This window comes from Poecilia reticulata, linkage group LG9 (assembly GCF_000633615.1).
Source record: "Poecilia reticulata strain Guanapo linkage group LG9, Guppy_female_1.0+MT, whole genome shotgun sequence".
In the NCBI taxonomy this organism is placed as follows: Eukaryota; Metazoa; Chordata; class Actinopteri; order Cyprinodontiformes; family Poeciliidae; genus Poecilia; species Poecilia reticulata.
In genome coordinates, this window is record NC_024339.1 from 18416576 (window position 1) to 18436188 (window position 19613).

The window sequence follows — 19613 nt, forward strand, 5'->3', positions numbered from 1 at the left end:
ATTGATTAATAGTATTCAGCAGGTTGTTTTCTAATGTATTAAAATTAAATATGATCGGGACACTTAATGATATTAGCGATTAGGTAATCCATTCAGCAAGCACTTTTACTTTTAATACTTAAGTATTTTTAAAACCCAGTACTTTTTTACTTTTACTTAAGTACAAATGCTAATGTGGTAGTTTTACTTTTACTTGAGTACATTTGTGTCTGTGTATTTGTACTTTTACTTAAGTACATTTTTTGAGTACTTTCTCCACCACTGCTTATTACCCCGCGATAATAACTCAATAGTCCATGGAAAAACCTCATAAGCTTGTATTAAAGCAGAAAGTACGGCGGCCACTGGAAAAATGGCTTACAGTATTCAATTATGCCGCATGAGCTGATCAGTAGATTATTGCGAGGAAACGCAAAACCTTTTGCGACGGGACGCAAAAGAAAAAAAAAATCCCCATGTCCTCTGGAGGGCTCCGTACACAAAAACCAATGAAATCAACCCAAAGCTTTAAAATTAATCAGGAAATATAAAGTATAATAATAATAATAATAATAATAATAATAATAATAATAATAATTAATAATAATAAAATGCTATGAAAAACAATCGCTACACTAAATGAGTAGATGGAGATTATCAGGCTGTGGGTTTTAATGTTAAAGGACTATTCTGTAATGCTTATGGCCTTTTGATTGTGTTTATTTTTAGGCTGGAAACATAAATTTTCACACCACCTTTCAGCACATGTCCCACATTGTCTCACAGTTGGTTGGTTGACATTTAGTTACCCTATTTATAATAAACGTTGTGTTCATTAAGGAATGTGGAGGGGAAAAACATACACAGTAGTGAATATTTGTGAGGTGGAAGGAAAATTATTTTTCAAATAGAAAAAAATTACACACACAAAAAAACTGTGACATATATTTACTCTGATAATCCCAAACTGTCATTATCTTGTGTTTTGAGTTTTTGGGTTTGTTTCTGTTTCCACTTTTGATCACTTAGTTTCATTCTTGCCTTTTCTTTTGCTCTGTGTTTCTCCCTCGGTTATTTTTTCTCTTCTCTACTCTCTTCATGTTCATTTACCTCCTTTCCTCAACCTCCCTCTCCTCACATCTTCATTCTGTTTCCAGTCTTTTCTTCATCATGTTCCTCAGTATTTCAGCTCCTTATTCTCCTTCACACACTGCTGGGTTCTTACTTTTGCAGTGTTGTTTTGGTTTCCCTTTGTTGGTCTGGTGACCTGACTCCTTGTGTGTTCTCCCCCAAGTGATTGTAGAATTTTTTTTTCATTCTTCATTAAATATGCTTTATCATAATCCTCCTGAACTACAACTTGGACTCTGGCCTGTCCTCAAACTTGCATTAGATGACACAAATAAAATCTAGCTCAAGAAATTGCAGTAAAAAAAGATCTTAATTGTTAAACGGAGTCAATTTCACTGTAAATACAGCTATTGTGTGAAGGTCTCTGAGGTTTCCTAGAGGACACTTACAGAACAAGAAGAAACTTGTAATAATGTCAGCTGTTGATTACAAAAAATATGACGAGAGATTAAGAAAACTCAGAGGAAACTCCCCGAGTTGCTTCCAAAATTCCGTGCTGTGAGAAGTTTACCTTGGACTACTTCCAAAGGAAAAAAAGAGCTAAGGGGAATATAATTTTTTGTTGACATCGGTCCTTATGTTTCTGCTGACCCTGGCCAAATGTCTCCTGATGTCAGCCTTATCAGCACTTCCATCCATCCTGCTCCTTTTCCTGCCTACGTTCGGCCACACAAGCAGCTCGCCCCCGCAGCACCGTTACACCTCTCCACAGCAGAACTGTACACACTGGGGATACCCCTGTCACAGTGTGTGGAAAAGACCCAACTATGAAGCATCAACACTTGGCACACAAACCCAGGCCTTCCATCTCCTTCTAATTTACACCCATAGCAGAGTTCACACAAATTCAGATTTTCACTACCCCAAGCTATCCTTTATAAAATCAGTTTTTTTTTCCTAGGTGGATGAATTCCTTTGTGTTGAGGGCACTCTTATTTAGAGCGGCTGATGTGCAGGATGTAGGTATTAGCACTTTATAAGTAGCATGCAAAGTATAAATAGAGTGTGGCCTTGATATTTTTGCACCCACTTGGGTGGAGATCATTAACTTGATAAAGCTAAGAGTAAATTAGTCCCTGTAAACTGATACAACTTTGGGAGCTCTTTCTTTTAAACCATTTTGGGTCAAAACAGAGGTTTTTATTACAGAGTGCCTTCTTAACAGGAGCTTTTTCAAATGTTGTCATGTTGCAACTGCAAAACTTTTATTGTATTTTTAGTGACAGACCAACAAAGTAGCTCGTAATTGGGAAGTGGAGAGAAAGAGGTAAAACCAGCTGTTTTCTGAAAACTTTAGAGGTTTGTTAGAGAGCATAAGTTAAAAAACGGTATCATCAGCAGACAGGTCTGGGGTAAAGTTCTGAAAAATTGATTTGTGTTTGATCCATCACTTATCAAGACTTTAGGATCAGCCTGAACTCACATGTTGGTCAAGGAGAGCATTAACCAGAAAAGCGGCTACAAGGACCGTAGTAACTCTGGAGGAAGTAAAGAGATCCACAATTTTGGTGGATGAATCTCATGACGGGACAACGTTTGGAAGAGCAGCAAGAAGAAAGCGGTTGTTGAAAGAAAACTGGTCATGGATTGTCACAAGTGATGGAGAGGACACAGCAACTATGAGGAGGAGTGTTCTGGTCAAAGGCATGCAAAGTCAAATGTTTTGTTGAAAAACTACCATTGTCCATCCACCCTGGATACACCATCCTACTATGATGTCTGGTGGTGGGTATTAATCATGCAAACCACATTTATTTTTGTTATTTGAAAAAAAAAAAGTTTGAAACTACATTTCATTTTCCTTCTGCTTCCCATTTATGCATACATTTGCGGTGGTCTTTGTAAAATCTCAGGAAAAAATGTCTAGAAATAAAAAAAAAAACTTCCATGCTCCTCCCTTGCCTCCCACATTTCTATCTTAATTTTTTTTTTCACATCAATAATAATAAAAAAAACCTCATTGATAATACATACTTATAATTTCTGTGTTCTTTTCCTTCCACTGCACAACAATGGACCACTTTGGTGTCTATCTAATAAAATCCCCCCAAAATACAATGAAGCTCGAGATTGTAGCGCAACAGAATCTGGAAGTGTTCAAGGGGATGAACGGTTTTCAAAGTGCTATATAACAAGTAAAATTCAGAAGTGTTTTTTTCTGACGGCCATCTGTTCCATTCAGATCGGTCGTCTGGTAATCGGTCTCAATGGCCTTCTTTCCACCCCTGCCGTGTCATGCATCATAAGGAAAATCAAAGCAATTGGTGGAATTATCCTCACGGCGAGCCACAACCCCGGAGGTCCCGGCGGAGACTTTGGAATTAAGTTCAACGTGGCTAACGGAGGTGAAGACTTTGCATTTGTTTTGGACATCAGAAGTAGTTGAAAACAATTGGGTTTTGGGTGTTAAGTTGAATAAAAATTTTTGCCTGGAAGGCCCGTCTACTGACACGGTGATGGAGAGGATCTCTCAGGTGAGCCGGACTCTGGAGGAGTACGCCATCTGCCCAGATCTGCGTATTGACCTCTCAAGGGTTGGAAGGCAAGAGTTTGATCTTGAGAACAAGTTCAAGCCTTTTAGAGGTACAAAGCTCATGCATGATGTGCAAATATATATTCCTCTAAGTGGAATAAGATATACTTGAGATACATCAGAAATCAATGCTGCACATAGTTTCCTCTGTCTTTACAGTGGAGATCGTAGACTCAGTTGAAGTCTACCTACAAATGCTGCGAAACATCTTTGACTTCTCTGCCATTAAAAGTCTCCTCACAGGACCAGATCAGCTGAAGATACACATAGATGCCATGAATGGAGGTGAGTTTGGCACCCAGTGTAATAAACTTTACAGCAAATCGAGATAATTTCACTTCTTGCTTTACATATTCCCTCTGTTGGTTGGCATAGTGATGGGTCCCTATGTAAGAAGGATTCTGTGTGACGAGCTTGGGGCACCGGCCAATTCTGCGGTCAACTGCGTCCCCCTGGAGGACTTTGGTGGTCGACCACCGGAGCCTAACCTGACCTACGCCACCTCTCTGGTAGATGCTATGAAAGGGGGCGAGTTTGGATTTGGAGCGGCATTTGATGCAGATGGGGTAAGGTGTTCATATCAACACTCCAGCTCGTTGGCTTCTAAATCAGCTGCGGGTCTCATAGTGATCAGACTTGACTATTTTAAGTCAGACAGAGACAGGAATCACTTTCACATTGCCTCCAGGTCTAAAACAGAAATTAATACTTATTTTTAATTGTTTGCTTGTTCATAAAAGCAGAAACACCAATGAGGGTTTGTCAATAATAATAATAATAATACAAAAATCTATTCTATTTATCACATTGTAATGAGATTTCTATCATATCCATGCTGTTTATTTTTCAAAGATCTGACAGGGTGAATGATGAGTCCTTCACTAGACTTCTTTGTTTTGTTGAAACTTAGCTGTTATTTCCCCTAACATGCCCCGTATGGAGGAATACAGAGTAGGAATATCTCATTCCTAGCTCTGTACAAGCCTGTGTTTAATGAGCAGAGAGTGAATGGTACAAATAAATGGAGGGAATATTTTCAGTTACACATTTGGTGAGTTAGTAAGTATTTATGGCAGTCAGATGGCTTGCCCAGGTCATACCTAAAATACGCTACAGAAGCTCCGTAGTGCAGAATCAGTGTCTGAGCATCAGAGACCTGATCTGTTTGTTGGTGATTCGTTTCTTATGCATATCATTTTTGCTTAAAAGAAGTTAAAAGACAATATGTATTATCTAAATGTGACTCCTGATTTCCTGCATGATGCGTCTGTGCCAGGACCGGTACATGATCCTCGGAGAAAACGGTTTCTTTGTGAACCCTTCGGACTCGGTTGCAGTCATAGCTGCGAACCTCTCCAACATCCCTTACTTCAGACAACACGGCGCCAGAGGCTTTGCTAGGAGTATGGCCACCAGCGCAGCCCTCGACAGGTACAGCAAGCGCACAAACCCACACTAAGAAAGGAGTCATCTGACTTTTTTACACTCACTCTTGAGGAGCTCGAAATCTGAAAAAAGATATATTCCCCATGTTGAGACCACATAAAAATCCTTCTCCTACACACCCTTGATTTTATTTCTGTCCATAAATACCGCCTGTCATTTAAAACAAGAGTCGAGCAAAGAGTCCTGAGTGAACACATGCGACAAAGCCAAAGTTATCCCCATTAATGTTTCTCTCAGCTGGAGAAGTCCCAGAGGAGCTCCCCTCTGAGTGCTGTCTGCAGAAAACAGGTTGTTATAGAGTTAACTCATCAGAAGGGATACAAGTCAGACAGTCAGACCTATAAATATATTCACAAAACAGTGTTTCTAATGAGATTAGTTGAAATCTAATTTACTGATTGCAAACTCTACAAAAAAAACCTTAGTCTTTTATCATTTAAAACTGTGATGAGTGGCCAAAGTTCTGTAATTAAATGTAGATACCACCTCGACGCGAACTGAGAATTTTTAACAAGAACTTTAGATCATGTCCTGCTTTAATACTTGCCCTGTTGGCAAGACCATATTTGATCTTATCTTTATGTGTTTGGTGGAACTTCATATTTAATGAAATACCTGTAAAGCTATGCATTTATTTAAAATTTGACCTGTAAAAGCTTCAATGTGGTTTTAGAGACAGTCTTTGTTGTGCTAAATAAGAAAGAGACAAAAATGAGTAAAAGTAAAATGTCGCCCCATTTTCTCATCTTTGCGATGCATTTATGCAACTTCTTGTGTACTTCAAAAAGAGAAATATCCGTTAGAATAATTGACCTTCCTCTGCACTGTGCTCTCATAAAGCAGCACACACCTATAGTTTTATGCTCACTACACTTGCAACACTCACTTTGCTCAGCTCTCAGTTGCACTGCTACCTCTCATGTTCCTAATGTAACACTCAGGGAAAAGTTTGCATGTCTCTGACAAACTCCAGGAAGTGTTGAAATGCCTGGTGGTGTGGTGTGTGCGATGTTGGAGTCGGCCCAAGTGTGAGCCTTTTTAGGATGGTGTCTCTGGGAGCTTCGACTGAGATTTCCCCCCCTCCCTCCACTGCTCTGTGTTTCTAGCTAGTCAAGCACAGTGTTGTAGAAACGTAACCGTGTTGCACTCTGTGTGCAGTTGTTTGTATGTTGAAAAATGTACAGTCATATTCAAGAAATTAATTTATCAGCTGAAAAGGTCACATGTTTTTACCAACTATATTAACCCCTATGGGGATGACTTACTGTGTTTGTGCTGCCTGAGTTTTTGTGCCATTTTTGACAAACTGAAAAAGAAACAGCTGATGCAGTCATGGAGTAGAGGACAGCAGTATGTACAACTTAAAGGAAACGTCTGCTAACTTCAAGAATGTAGGGATGGAAGAGGACTGAGTCACTGGCATGTTAATTTACTGCTTTGGTTTTATAAGAAATGAAATATTAATAATGGATTACCACAATTTTTTTTAAATAGAAAAATATTTATAATTTGTTTAATAGAAATCCTTAAAAATAACCATTTTGGGTGTCAAAGGAAAACATCCTGAGCATAGAATGAAGGAACAACAGAAAAAGTGATTGCATCCTCCTAACTTTTATCTCATGAATTAAGGCTTTTATTACCATTGTGGTGTTCCAGCTATGGGTCACTTCCTTCTCTCCCCCTCTTCTCCCTGCTCCCGACCCCGGGGTCCATCAGCTCAACAGCCGACAGGACCAGAGGTTTAGTACCAGTTTTTGTTGAGGCAGATGTTTCACATCAAGCTCAAAAAGTGCTCATGTTTTGCAGCAGCTTTTGTTTTGGTGACATTGTGAGGTTTAAGTCCAAGTAGTGCTTTATTACACTCACTTCTTTCTTGGTGGTATTTTATGAGTTTGTTTGTCAACAAGCTGGCTCTTAAGAGAAAACATTAAGAAGTAGATCAGGTTTAACTTATGAAAAAAAAGTATTTTTTAAATTCACTTTCTGATTTAATCGCACACTTAAAATCCATCCAACTTTTGTTCTAATTGCATGATCTAACTCTGCACATGTTAGTTTAATTTTTGGAGTGGAAGGAGAAGGAGCGAAATCTTGTGTTCAGGAAAATCACTGGAGCCCTCAACAACCCAGATAAATGTAATTGAAGAGATTTTTAGAATGTATATGCTGTTGTATATATGTTTGTTGATCAGACTTTCTAGGTAGGACCTTAGAATATGAATATGACATGAGACAGAGGTTCACTTATTTTAACCGATGGTCACTGGGCCAGATGAGGATGGTAAAGGAGGGAACAAAATCTTTCTCAAGCCTGCTGATGGAGAACTGCAGCAAAAGTACAGTAGAGACAACTACTTAGATTTTAGCAGCCATTTTCCGATTTCCAACTGGCATTATTAATTTAAATGAATTTACCTACATGCAATTTGGTTGTTTGCAGTGGCTTTATCATTAAAAACATACACATGGAGTTTGTTAAGAGCTACTGAGACTATTCCTGGAACCATTAACTTTTATCCGATTTGATAAAACTGTTCTGCTACAAACACTCCCTGTGGGTTTGTCATGTAAAAAGCACCTCGTCTCTACCGTCTGGTGATAAATGTGTGATAGTGCGGGCCTGCTTCTCTTCCAACAGTGTTCTTAGAGTGCTCTGTATTATGAACTCTTGAAAGCATTGAAAACTTAAAAATGTTTCCTTGTTTTGTTTGTCAACAGCAGTGTGTGCGATACTGTCTTAAGCTGGACATTCCTTTAGAATTGATTAAAAGATAAGACACGGGAGCTGCAGAAACGTCCTGATAATGCAAGTTCTCTGCATGTGACAACAACCAGCTGTTCAGATATCTGACCCACGGAGTGCGGCTGCAAAATAAAACACTTTTCTTATAAAGAAAACATCCAGGCCTGACTGAAAACCTCCCAAAGCCATGATTCAGTCACGATCTGATTGAATCAAAGTTTTGGCCATAATTCTAAAATGTATTGTCTGCACAAAAAGCAACACTGTACGTCTGCAAAGGAATAACATGAACACAGTGAAAAATGGCGAGAGCAGCATTGTGATGGAAGTACCACTTTTTTGGTTAAAATTGATGAAGAGTTTTTGATTTCCTGTCAGATCCGACCCTAAACCTTTGATTTATTTTATTCTTCAACTCTACAATGTGACCAAACACTATTATTTTTTTAAATAAAGCAATAACATGACCACAAGAAAATACAGTTTTGAAATGGGGTAAGCCTGAGATCAAGAACTATATCTGACAGCAGATCTGTAGGGTGACAAAATATTGTTTAAGATTGTGCATCGTGGTTGATTTAAAAAAAAATAATCTTTTAGTCTTTTCCTTGCAACTAATTTTTTTTCTCTTTGCATTTGAAAAGATTTATCCGGGTCTCTTTTTCTACATCGCAAAAACTGCGAATTTTAAAAGATGCATGTGCACTTTTGGCAACCACTGCGAACAAAATCATGTATGACATTTATCTGATAGCACATTCTTTGCTATTGTGGGAAGCTAGTTTCAAAATAACACCAGAGGATTGAATATGTAAATAGAAACCTTCTACTGTTCCTCTTTGGCAAACATTGTTTACTCGACTAAAATAGCATGGTGTGTTTGTCAAATACGCTTAAGGTGGTATACAGCAGATATACCCCGCCCTGCCCCGCCCCGCCCCGCAGGCTCACTTGGCTCGAAGGTTCCAAAATCAGGAACCTTCGAGGCACTGTTGAAACCAGAGCAACATAAGACGTACAGACAACCCTGAAGATGCTGCTGGAAATGTGTGATAAGACAAGAAACAAGCTGCAAAATAAAGAGCCCGGCCTTCACTCATCAGCTGCTCAAACTGAGCGTGCGGTTACTTTAACTGTGAGCTGTTTATGTCCTGGACTTTTTTTTTTTTTTTCTCAGTCAATCAATGCAGTTATCAGGGCAAAAGTGAACTGATTCTCACACTTTTTTTGTTGTTGTCTGTAATTTAGCTTGAAAGCCGACCCTCCTGCATTCAGACTCTTGGCTTATTTTGGCCGGTGGACGTGCTATTTAAAACGGCAGAGGCTCATCAGAGGGGCCTGTTTGTTTTCTTTTAAGGAATGCCAGGCTTTCCGTTCCAGTGCTTGCATCCCCAGAGGGAGATCAAGCTGGTTTACTCATATTTGGTAATTCATCCCTTCTACTTGTAAACAACTGCACCGAACACTGCAGGGATTTATTTACGTCTAAGATTATTATGCAGATGTTTTCACCACCACTTAAGAACCCTAAAAAGCCACCCACATTCAGACATGGTACAGTGGGTTTTCAAAGACCGACATGTCCACATTTTTGCCCGTTTGGTTGAAACATCTGTTTTGCTGGTTTGAATATTGTTTCAAGAAATCTTGGAGTAGGCATGTGTGTTTGTATTCTGCTGTGATCACAGAAAACATATCAATGGTGTGTGGGTGGCAGCAAGTAGTGTCGATGATAACATTGTGCTTTATTATTCCTACTGTAGCCAAATTTTGTTATATTTTATTTTGCCTTCTTGTTTTCTGCTTGAAGTGTTGCTCTCTCTCTCTCACAACCCGAAAGAACCACATATATGTCATGAAAATTAAAGCTTCTTTTTAAATATCTTCTTACATTTCTTTGCTTCCCCTGTCTTTATTTTTGTACACCAGTATTTCATTTTTATTTAAGTGACCGCGCATAATTATCTAATTAGCATTTTATTTATTTACTGAATTCTGGCACTTTTGAAACTTGATCAACTCTGAATTTTTATTTGACTTCAATTTTGTAATTATTGTAATTGGGAAAATTAATCCCAGAAATGTGTTATTTTCTTCTTACGGAAAAAAAAATAAAAACAATTCATAGGATAAACGGTTTGCTATGGGAAAAGCCCCTGATTCTCCGTTGCCTTTCTTTTCGCACATATTTGACATACACACACTCACGCATACAAACACACAGCTCACTCCTCATGACCCCATTATAAGATGTATAAACATGCCGGCTCATAATCCCTCTTTTCTCCTGTTCTTTGGAGACTACATGGCCTGTGTTCAGAGCACATAGACTGAAAGGTTGACTCATTTTGTTCCTGCAGTGTTTTGCCTTATTAAGTTATTGGATGAACTGTTGGCAGATAGCTGCTGTCATGCAGCATTTGGTTTGCTTTATTTGAAAGGTCAGAGGATTTTCTTGCAGACTCACCCTGCTGATCTGATAAAAGCAAAGGTACAAACTTTGTTTTTGCTTTTCTCTCTCTCCCTCTCTTCTGTGCTGTTTGTAGGGTAGCCAAAGCCATGAAGCTGGCCCTTTATGAGACTCCCACAGGCTGGAGGTACTTTGGGAACCTGATGGATTCTGGGCGCTGTTCCCTATGTGGGGAGGAGAGCTTTGGAACTGGTACGATCTAGCACACAAGGACACACTCCGAACATAAAAGGCTCATAAAGAGAGATTTGCGATTGATAAAATGTCTTGTGCAATTAAAATAATAAAAACAAAAGCAGAAGCGGACTGTTGGACAGGAAAGAACGGATCAGAGATGCAAATCTGTGGACGGGCGTGGAGGATTTATGAGGTTTTGTGCCTGAGAAATTCCCCTCACCCCCTTCCCTAGTGGATCAACTATTGTCGAGGTGCCTTAAAAACAATCCTACATTTGGAGTACTGCACTGACCAGCTTCTACAGAGTTGTTTTTACTTGTACTTTTACCTGTGCTAATGTACTTATGCAGAAGTCTTCGACCTCTTTTAATCTGATATGTTTTTCATCTTCGGACATAAACGTCCTTGTAAAGTTTCTAAGTTTTTGATCAAGAGTTTGGTAGGTTCTCTGAAGGTCTTTTAAAATCTTTTTCCGACGTTATATTGTTTAATGCTACTTCATAAGACATTTTGCATCGGTGGAAACAGAAGAACCAATAACCCAAGAGTCCAGCACAGGATTAGACTCCAGAAGTGTTTGTTTTCCACTGTTTGCTTCGAGGACAACATTTCTAATTTTTGTTTCACCTGTTTCTCCTTTGTGCATGCTATGTTCTCTAGACGGCTTGTGGCAAATCTTGAAAAAAGATAATGAAATGGCTTTTTTTTTCCAATTCTTCTTCTTTTTCTTTCCAGTCTTGTAGAATTTTTTGAATGCAATAACTAATAATTCTGTCAATACATTTGGATCCAAAGCTTAATTTTCCTCCAAACTGTGTAACTGCAGTCAGCCATATGGTTGAATTCTTGTCTTCTCCAATCGAATCATCTTCCACCATTCCTGTTTCCATTACATTTTTTAAATATACTTCAGAGGGGACTTCAATAGCTTAATTTAAGCAGGAGCTTTTCTCTTGACTCTATAAGTCAGGTTTGTGGAGTGGAGGTTTAGTCAGTTGGACTTTGTCTACCTGAGCTGTTATTCTCTGCAGCTCCCTCAGAGTTACAATGGGCCTCTTAGCTGCTTCGCTCCTTTGCCAGGTCCCAGTGTAGGTTTTAAGTTGTGTCATACTTTTTACCTTTTTGGTTGATAGATTGAACAGTGGTCTGAGATGTTCAAAACTGACTCCTGAGTTCAACTGATTACGTTAGATTTTACTTAGTGGCTAAACACAACACCACGCCACACTTTTCAGCTTTGTATCTATGCAAATATTTGAAAAGCATGTCCCCTACACTTCGCAGTTCTTTTCTTCTTTGTGTTCTTCTACCACATAAGCGCTGAAAAATACATTGACATTTGTGTTTGCATATCGGGAAAAATGTGCAAATGTTCACGGTACGCATATGAACACTTTTGCAAAGCACTGTATGGGATCTAATTATCAGTGCAGGAACAGCCAAACGGGCAAGTGATCATATGTCAGCCTAAGTGTCGCAGCTTTGCTTCTCTTTCAGTCTATTTCAGGTCTGGAGTTGTAAGCAGTGCATCCTGGTCGCCTTCAGCCCTAGTCAGAGCACTCTAATAGATGATAGGGCTGTGACCCTGACCGCATGTGTAAATAATCCTCATTCCTCTGCTATAAAAGGAGACAGGGGCTTCGTGAATCACCGCAACATGCCGACAAGCCCCCACGGGAAATGTTTTTTAGTAAATGCAAATTCAGAGGCATGCTAACACACTGTGGGCGCCAGCAATTATTTTAACTCGAACTTATATTTGAACAATTTAAACTCTGCCCATCGGGAGCATTGTTGCTGTTGATCTTTTGTCACTTTAAAATCTGACCCTCTGAGGTACGTTTCTATTTTGTCTTTTTCTGGTCAACTCGATTTGACGGATCAAAGGGTAAAACCGTGGCGGTAAAAAGCAGAAGGATTCTAGGAGGTGAGAACGTGAGAGAAGGAAACAGACCGTGGCCGAGTCTGAACTGAAGAAGTGTCGACCGAGATGAGAGGAGAGTAAGCGGAGGGTTTGAGAGCCCAGAGGACTTTGGGAGCTCACTCGTTGTCTGTCCTTGTAAGGCAAAAAGCTTCGAGAGAGCCCTGCAGAGTAAATCATTAGAGCTGTGCACCGCTCCCGCTCTTCACTAGAATGAACTGCAACGTTGCTCTGTGCGCTCTGGGTTTCTCATTATCCAGGCCTTTGATCTTAAGATAAAAAAAAAAAAAAGCAAAACTATTAATGAATCATCTGCTGGAGTTTGTGCAAAAATATTTTCGTCAAAACATTAGAGAAAAGTTGTTAACATGTTTTTAAGGGCTATCTAGCAGCAGGTGATGAAGGGGCAGAGCTGAGCTAAAAAGAAAATCGCTGCAGCAACGAGCGCTCATTAATGAGTGCAGCTGTGCTTTGACTATACAGATCTTGAATCTGTTTTACAGGGTGACCCTCTTTGAAAGTGAGCGACAGACAAAAGGGTAGGCAGACAGTAAAGCTGGGCTTAGATAATCACAACTGTCAGTTTCCTAACAACTGTACGCTGATGGAGCCGGACACAGGGATCAACAGTTCTTCTCATCTTTTCAGTCCGTGACGAGGAAAATAACTATATATGCTAATTTACAGAGTAGAAGAGACAGAAAGATGCTTTTTTTCCCCCTGTTCACAGATGTAACGAACTTAGAAAGACGCCCATAAACATCAGAGTCCTTTTCCCACTTTTAGCTCTCGCATGGAAACATTACTGTCACATTCTTAACCTTTGAGATACCTTTATGGTGCAGCTGTCTCTTTCGAAAGCCTTCTTGTGAAAGAGACTTTGGGGGTGATCGTCTTCTTGGTGTGTGTGTGTGTGTGTGTGTGTGTGCGTGTGTGTGTGTGTGTGCGTGTGTGTGTGTGTGTGTGTGTGTGTGTGTGTGTGTGTGTGTGTGAATGTCTGTATCTAGTGGAAGCAGCAGACCTTGTTAGTGTTGGCATGTTTGCCGTTGTCTTTTGCAACTCTTTGTAACTCCCAACAGAGACCGATTATGGGTCATTTTGCCCCTCACCATTTTGCCCCTCACCATTTAAGTCCATGTTCAGCATTCTGCTTTATCAGACAAGACGTATGATTTTAATTGGAAAGAAGCTGCAGGCAGGCAGGCCTGACACAGGAAGGTTGTTTATGAACCCTGCCTGTTCTAAGTCAACAAAATGGTTTAGCGTTGTTTTACAAAAGGGATCTATCTCAGACTTTCTCAAAAATGTCCATATTTTTTTTCCTGTCAGTGACCTCTTCACATATATGGAAGTCACCCATGCATTGGGCAGTCAAGCACCCTGCAATTTCACAGATGGAGACTGTATCAACAATGTTTTAAAGGAATTCATTAGGTGTGTTCTTGCTTAAACATAGACATTTATCTTAATTAGGGTGTTTTCTTCATAGTTTGATTAACATCAAGATTATGGGAGACAAATGTTTCTCTTTGGATGCTTTGTCTGAAGCTATACAACAAATTTCTCGAGAAATGTGATATTCTGTTTCCTTTTCTTCCTTAGGTTCTGACCACATTCGTGAGAAAGATGGCCTGTGGTCAGTGTTGGCATGGTTGTCCATCACAGCAGCCAGGAAACAAGGAGTGGAGCAGATTGTCAGGGAACACTGGGCCAGATTTGGACGCAACTACTTCTGCAGGTGATGATCTCTGAAAGACATTCAGTCATCTGTTTCTGAATGCAGTGATAATGTTGTTTTCATCTTTTCAGTCAAATTTTGAATGCTATAGCAATGACTCGAGAGCAATCCAGGGCATTGAGAACTAACAAGTATATGTTTGCAATTCAAATCCTAAAGGCTAAAGTCAGCAATATAGGTATATTGACAATGAATTCAATTTAATAATACTTTATTTCTCCTAAAGTAAAATTAAATGTTGCACATAACATCCAAGGATGTTCAGGTTTGTTGTGGATGGTGGTGCAGAAAGGATCTACAGAATCTAAAATGTTTACTGCATTGTAATGTTACTGCAGCTTGCTAATTAAGCAACTGGTGGTATAAAATCTGCTTTAAGCATATGTGTTAGCCATAATGCTAATTTTGCTGCTGTAGGCAATGTTAGCATTTTATAGTCATAGTACAAATGCTACAATCACCATATTAGAGGTAATGCTATCTAAGTTAGAAGGTGAGAACCCTATACTCCTATGAAGGAGTATAGGGCATTGGTTTAGTAAAAGGATATTAGTTGGTGTTAGCATAGCATATAGCATAGCTTAATTCTGTTAGCTCACAGTTTGCTTTTTAGTCAGATACTCCTAATATGTCAGCCATTTTCTTACTTTAGCAAGACTATTTTCATAGCAGCATGCTGGGCCAAGCTCACTACTATGGTGTAGGGGTCATAGGGTGATGCCAGGTGACAGGGCCCATGAAAATGTCTTCATGAATTTCCTTTTTTTTTTTTAAAGAAAAAAGAAAAAGTAACTATGCTTTAAATTCGCCTACCAGTTTACCAAAGCTAAATAAGTACTGTAGGCCAAGGTTTCGCTTGGGTGTAATTTGTCCTTATTTCACCCTTTCCCCTGTGACAGTTTGTGCAGAAAGCGTTCCCAGTGATAGCTGCTCTAGCTTTGTACTGCGTATTCCCACAGAAGGTTTTTATAAACTGACAAGCATTTCCCACAAGACATAAATGGCAAGGACAAATGAGTTAGGATAAGGACCATGCATGATTATGATTTTTAAAACATCTGTCAGCATTTGGAGAAAATATAAGTCATTCACCCTCATTAATCATCTCTGAGAATTTTTTGCAGCGCCCTGACCCTAGCAATGTCTTGTTTGAATATATGTATCCATTTGTCTGTTTGTGACTTTCAGGTTTGACTACGAAGGCTTGGACCCACGTGCAACCTTTTACCTGATGAGGGATCTGGAGACAGTAATCTCCGACAAGGCTTTCAGCAGTCAGAAGTTTGCTGTTGGAGATCACGTCTACAGCGTGGAGAAGGCGGAGAACTTTGAGTACATCGACCCGGTGGACGGGACAGTCGCTCGGAACCAGGTCAGTGTGAGACAGCTCCAGATGTAGGATGTCACATGAAAAAAAATGAGTTGAGATAAAATTGAGCACTGAAGAAATATAAACTGTAAATAGTTGCAAACTACAACCCCCCCCCCCAAAAAAAAAAAAACTCCCAAAACTGTTAAAACAAATAATGTTTTATTAAAACCTTAGGCGGTCTTTGGTAAAATACACAAGATGGGGCAATATTTATATTTAACAAAGGGGAAAAAAATTTTGGAGTTATCATCTGGTTTTCACTGGATACGGCCTAATATATTCCACCCTAACAGTTGCCATGACAATCTAAACAGTATTATAGGTTGACCCATCAGTGGTTGTAATGGTTACAAATAAGGCTCTTTTAAAGACAGCCACAGAAAGTGCATTTTGTGAATGCCATTATTAACTTCTGCTCTCATCTTAAATAAACAATAATACATTTTTTAACTTTTTAACCCCTTATCACAATAAATAAATAAACAAGTGCTTTATTGGGGTATTTCATTAGCTTTAAAGTGTGAATTGGGAGCATTTCTTTCATACAAAGTTTTTAAAACTCAAGAAAATTGGTGATTGTTTGATACAATTAAAGCGGAAATCCGGTTGCAAAGGTCATTCATTCAAAAATCATTTTTCAATGAAAGTGTCACTAAAAAGGGATACAAACTGCATGTTAAAAGCATAAAAATAAAAATTGGAAAGTGGAATGAAAATTGCATTCATAATACACAACTCGACCACATTTTATGAAGTTTGTGTATATACTGGTAAGGTTTTGGAGAAACAAGATAAAAATGTTTAAAAAGCAATTAAAAAAATCTAAATGGGCCCAAGAAGGTCTCACTCTTGCCCTTGTTCTCCCTCTTCCCGCCCTACAGACCACCCACTGCGAGGCTTCGTTTGGGTATGAACATCTTATCTGTAGTTTTAAATCATAAACTCGTCTGTATACACACAGCATACAGTTTAGGTCTCCACACACGCTGGTAACACGTTTGGTTAGTGCAACCTTCCTGTCACAATCCTTTTAACTCCCTTGCTGTCTTTCAAGTTTTCACAGTCGACTTGTCCCTTTCTTATTCCGCAGACAAAGGAGAGATCCTTTGTATTTCTTTGAAACTAATGTTACAACAACTAGTACCTGCTCATTCTCCTTTCAGCAGGTTTAGTTCCTCCTGCCAAGAATATTGTCAACCCACATACATGCACACACTCTGAGCGTTTCAGTTTAGGGTTGCAAAAGCAAAAGCACATCTCAGTATGGATACAGCAGGTCTCATCTCTAGTTAGTCAGTCACCCCGAAATGGTAAATCCCCAGCAACCCGGTCAGCCCCTAATGACTCACATTCCTCCCAGGACAAAATTATATCAGCTGTCGTCTCTCTTGCAGCGTCTCCATCGCAGAGGGGGGAGGAAGTAAGCGCACCGAGACAAACGCGTTCAAACAGAGATGTGCCAGACAATGCTTGGAGGATTTGCACTGCAGTTGCATGGCAGCATTTCTGCTGTTGGCTACTGAATTCATCTGGCATTGTCTGCATATCAGACAGAGAACGGATGGATTTAAGCCCCTAGATTCAGCTGTCTGTTTTTGTGTAATGTGGCACCGACGTGTTCATCTTTTCAGTTCTCATCTCCACTTTTCTTCACGAGATAAACTTATAATCAACTTGTCTTTGACGAAGGCATTTGCATTCGGCGGGTCGGCTTTTTCTTTTATGTTTATTTGATTTCTATTTGTTCACCTGGATGTTTTAAGTTAGGTTGTATGATCTCTCTGCGAGTCATTGTAATTTTATGGGTACTAAGAGCAGAGAACACTCTGACTTTCTTTCAACAACTAGAGTTTTTTTCTTGCCTCTTAAGTCAGAGCATGCATTAGTTAGAGTTGTCAATTGGGTGGACAGCCTTGTCTGGGTATGTGTGCGTCTGTGCCAAACTCTTTCCATTTTCAGATAATGGACTGAGCAGTGCTCTGTGAAGTGTTCAAAGCTAGTTTTTTTTCCCTACCTAACCCAGCGTTAGACTTCTCTACAACGTTCTCCCTGAGATGTCTGCTGTGTTCCTTGATCTTTCTGATGCTGCTTGTTCGCTAATGTTCTCCAACAAACCTCTACGATGTAAACTAAGGTTAAATGACACACAAGTAGGCTTTAGTTACAAAGTTTGTGCCTGGTGAAAGGTGCTTTCATACACCGTTGGTTGCACCAGATTTTGTTTAAAGTATCAGGGTAAGGTGGGCGAGACTTCTCAAAATTGTGTACCGTAAGAAACACAAGATCCTAATTGAACACATTGGAAGGTGTGGTTGTAACATGACAAAATGTGGAAAATCTTGATGGGGTGTGAATATCTTTTGAAAAATCCACATAATTTAAAGACGCAGCCTCTGAGCACTGCAGCAGATGATGCTTTTAACAAGCTTTAGTCTGACGGCCCGCTGATAACCGCCGCTCTATTGTTAGAGCTGAGCCGGCACGCTCCCAGACACAGACAGACAGGCGGACATCTCTCATTATCACCGACTCTCTTTTAACATTTGCTTCCACTTCCCTCCAAACATCCAGAGTCATGATAAAACTGAGGAACTGGATTTTTGCAGAGGTTTCTGTTTATCAGCGAAGGGTCTAAAATGTGTTCTCCCCCTCATTGACTGCATGGTGAGCCCATGTGACTTTTGTTCTAAAAAATTATCCATGAAACTGAATTGAACTGTTTTGATGCCTGAGGTGGGGAATATTGTTGACAAATCTCCGAAAAGCTAACAGATGAGATAAAGGTATTCTATTGTTAAACTTACCAGCACGGAAACAAATTTTGAAGTTCTTACAATTTTCTTTTCTCTCAAATATAATGCTTCAAGTAAACGTATTATGTTTATGTTACCATGCAGGGGATATGGATAACTAACCTATCACTAAAAAATCCTGTTTGCTGAATAGATCAACACAACAAACTGCAGACCTCTGAATGTTTTTTTCTCCAAAAAAGAAAAAAAAAACTGTAGTTAGTTCAGCAGCTCCAAATAATCTGGTATCATAGTTGAATTTTTTTTTAGGACCATATCATTTAAAAATATCGCTGTGTTTAATTGCTGAACACGGTTAAAATGACTCATTCCCAGCAAACGGCTCGGTGACAGCGACATCTAGTGGAACTTTGCTTTCAATGCACATCAGGGATTCAACTGGTTAAAGTGCATTTAATTATATATGTTGTGTAAATTGAATTACATAGCTAACCAAAGAAAATCACCTAGATTTTAGTCAGAAAAGACTCATTTAAATTAATTGGAAAAAGGTAATGAAAAGATTATAATTATTGTTATTTTAATTCTAGGGTTTAAGGATCATCTTCACCGACTCTTCCCGTCTTGTGTTTCGGATGAGCGGCAGCGGAGGAGGGACGGGTGCCACCATACGCATTTATGCTGAGAGCTTTGAGAGAGACCCTGAGAGACACAGCAGAGAGACTCAGGTAGGGGAGCTGTGTGTTATCTGTTAACACGCGCAGAAGGACCTGCACGCTCCTCCTGCTTTCACCTGGAACAGGGACAAACAAACCGCTTTGTCTTCATTAAAACTTTTTGTTTTGACTTCATTATCGTGAACTTTTTTGTCGTGAATGCATTATTAACATTTAAGAGATTAAGAATTACGCATGAATAAGAAACAAATCATCCCCTGGATTAATTTGCCATTTATTTATTTATTTATTTATTTATTTATTTATTTATTTATTTATTTATTTATTTATTTATTTATTCATTTGTTAAAGAGGAGTTAAGCTCCCACCACTGAGGAATAACAGTATTGTGAAATGTTTGGAGGTGTTTATTTGGTATAAAAACCAGACTTCTTCCTTTAATTCATTTCAGAGTGAAACAATGATCTCCCTACATACTTATTCTCTCTGCAGGTGGTGCTGGGTCCTCTCATCGCCATCGCCCTGAAGATCTCCAACATTCATGAGAGGACAGGTCGGCGCGGCCCAAACATCATCACATGAGTTAAAAGAAAATGAGGAAGATACACTCTCACACACACACGCACACCCCCCGCCCCACACACACACACACACACACACACACACACAC

General features: G+C 39.4%; 1 protein-coding gene across 3 annotated transcripts in view; it reads left to right on the plus strand.

Moving 5' to 3' along the window:
* pgm5 (phosphoglucomutase 5) overlaps positions 1 to 19613 on the plus strand; it is a 28109-nt gene extending 8496 nt beyond the window's left edge. For all 3 annotated transcript variants that reach the window (XM_008418367.2, XM_008418365.2, XM_008418366.2), the window contains 10 exons: positions 3293 to 3455; positions 3547 to 3693; positions 3803 to 3928; positions 4019 to 4209; positions 4920 to 5074; positions 10382 to 10497; positions 14006 to 14141; positions 15330 to 15513; positions 18857 to 18994; positions 19436 to 19613. In XM_008418367.2, the coding sequence (XP_008416589.1) occupies positions 3293 to 3455; positions 3547 to 3693; positions 3803 to 3928; positions 4019 to 4209; positions 4920 to 5074; positions 10382 to 10497; positions 14006 to 14141; positions 15330 to 15513; positions 18857 to 18994; positions 19436 to 19525 (1446 nt within the window). In that variant the 3' untranslated portion in view covers positions 19526 to 19613. The remainder of the gene's footprint in view (positions 1 to 3292; positions 3456 to 3546; positions 3694 to 3802; positions 3929 to 4018; positions 4210 to 4919; positions 5075 to 10381; positions 10498 to 14005; positions 14142 to 15329; positions 15514 to 18856; positions 18995 to 19435) is intronic.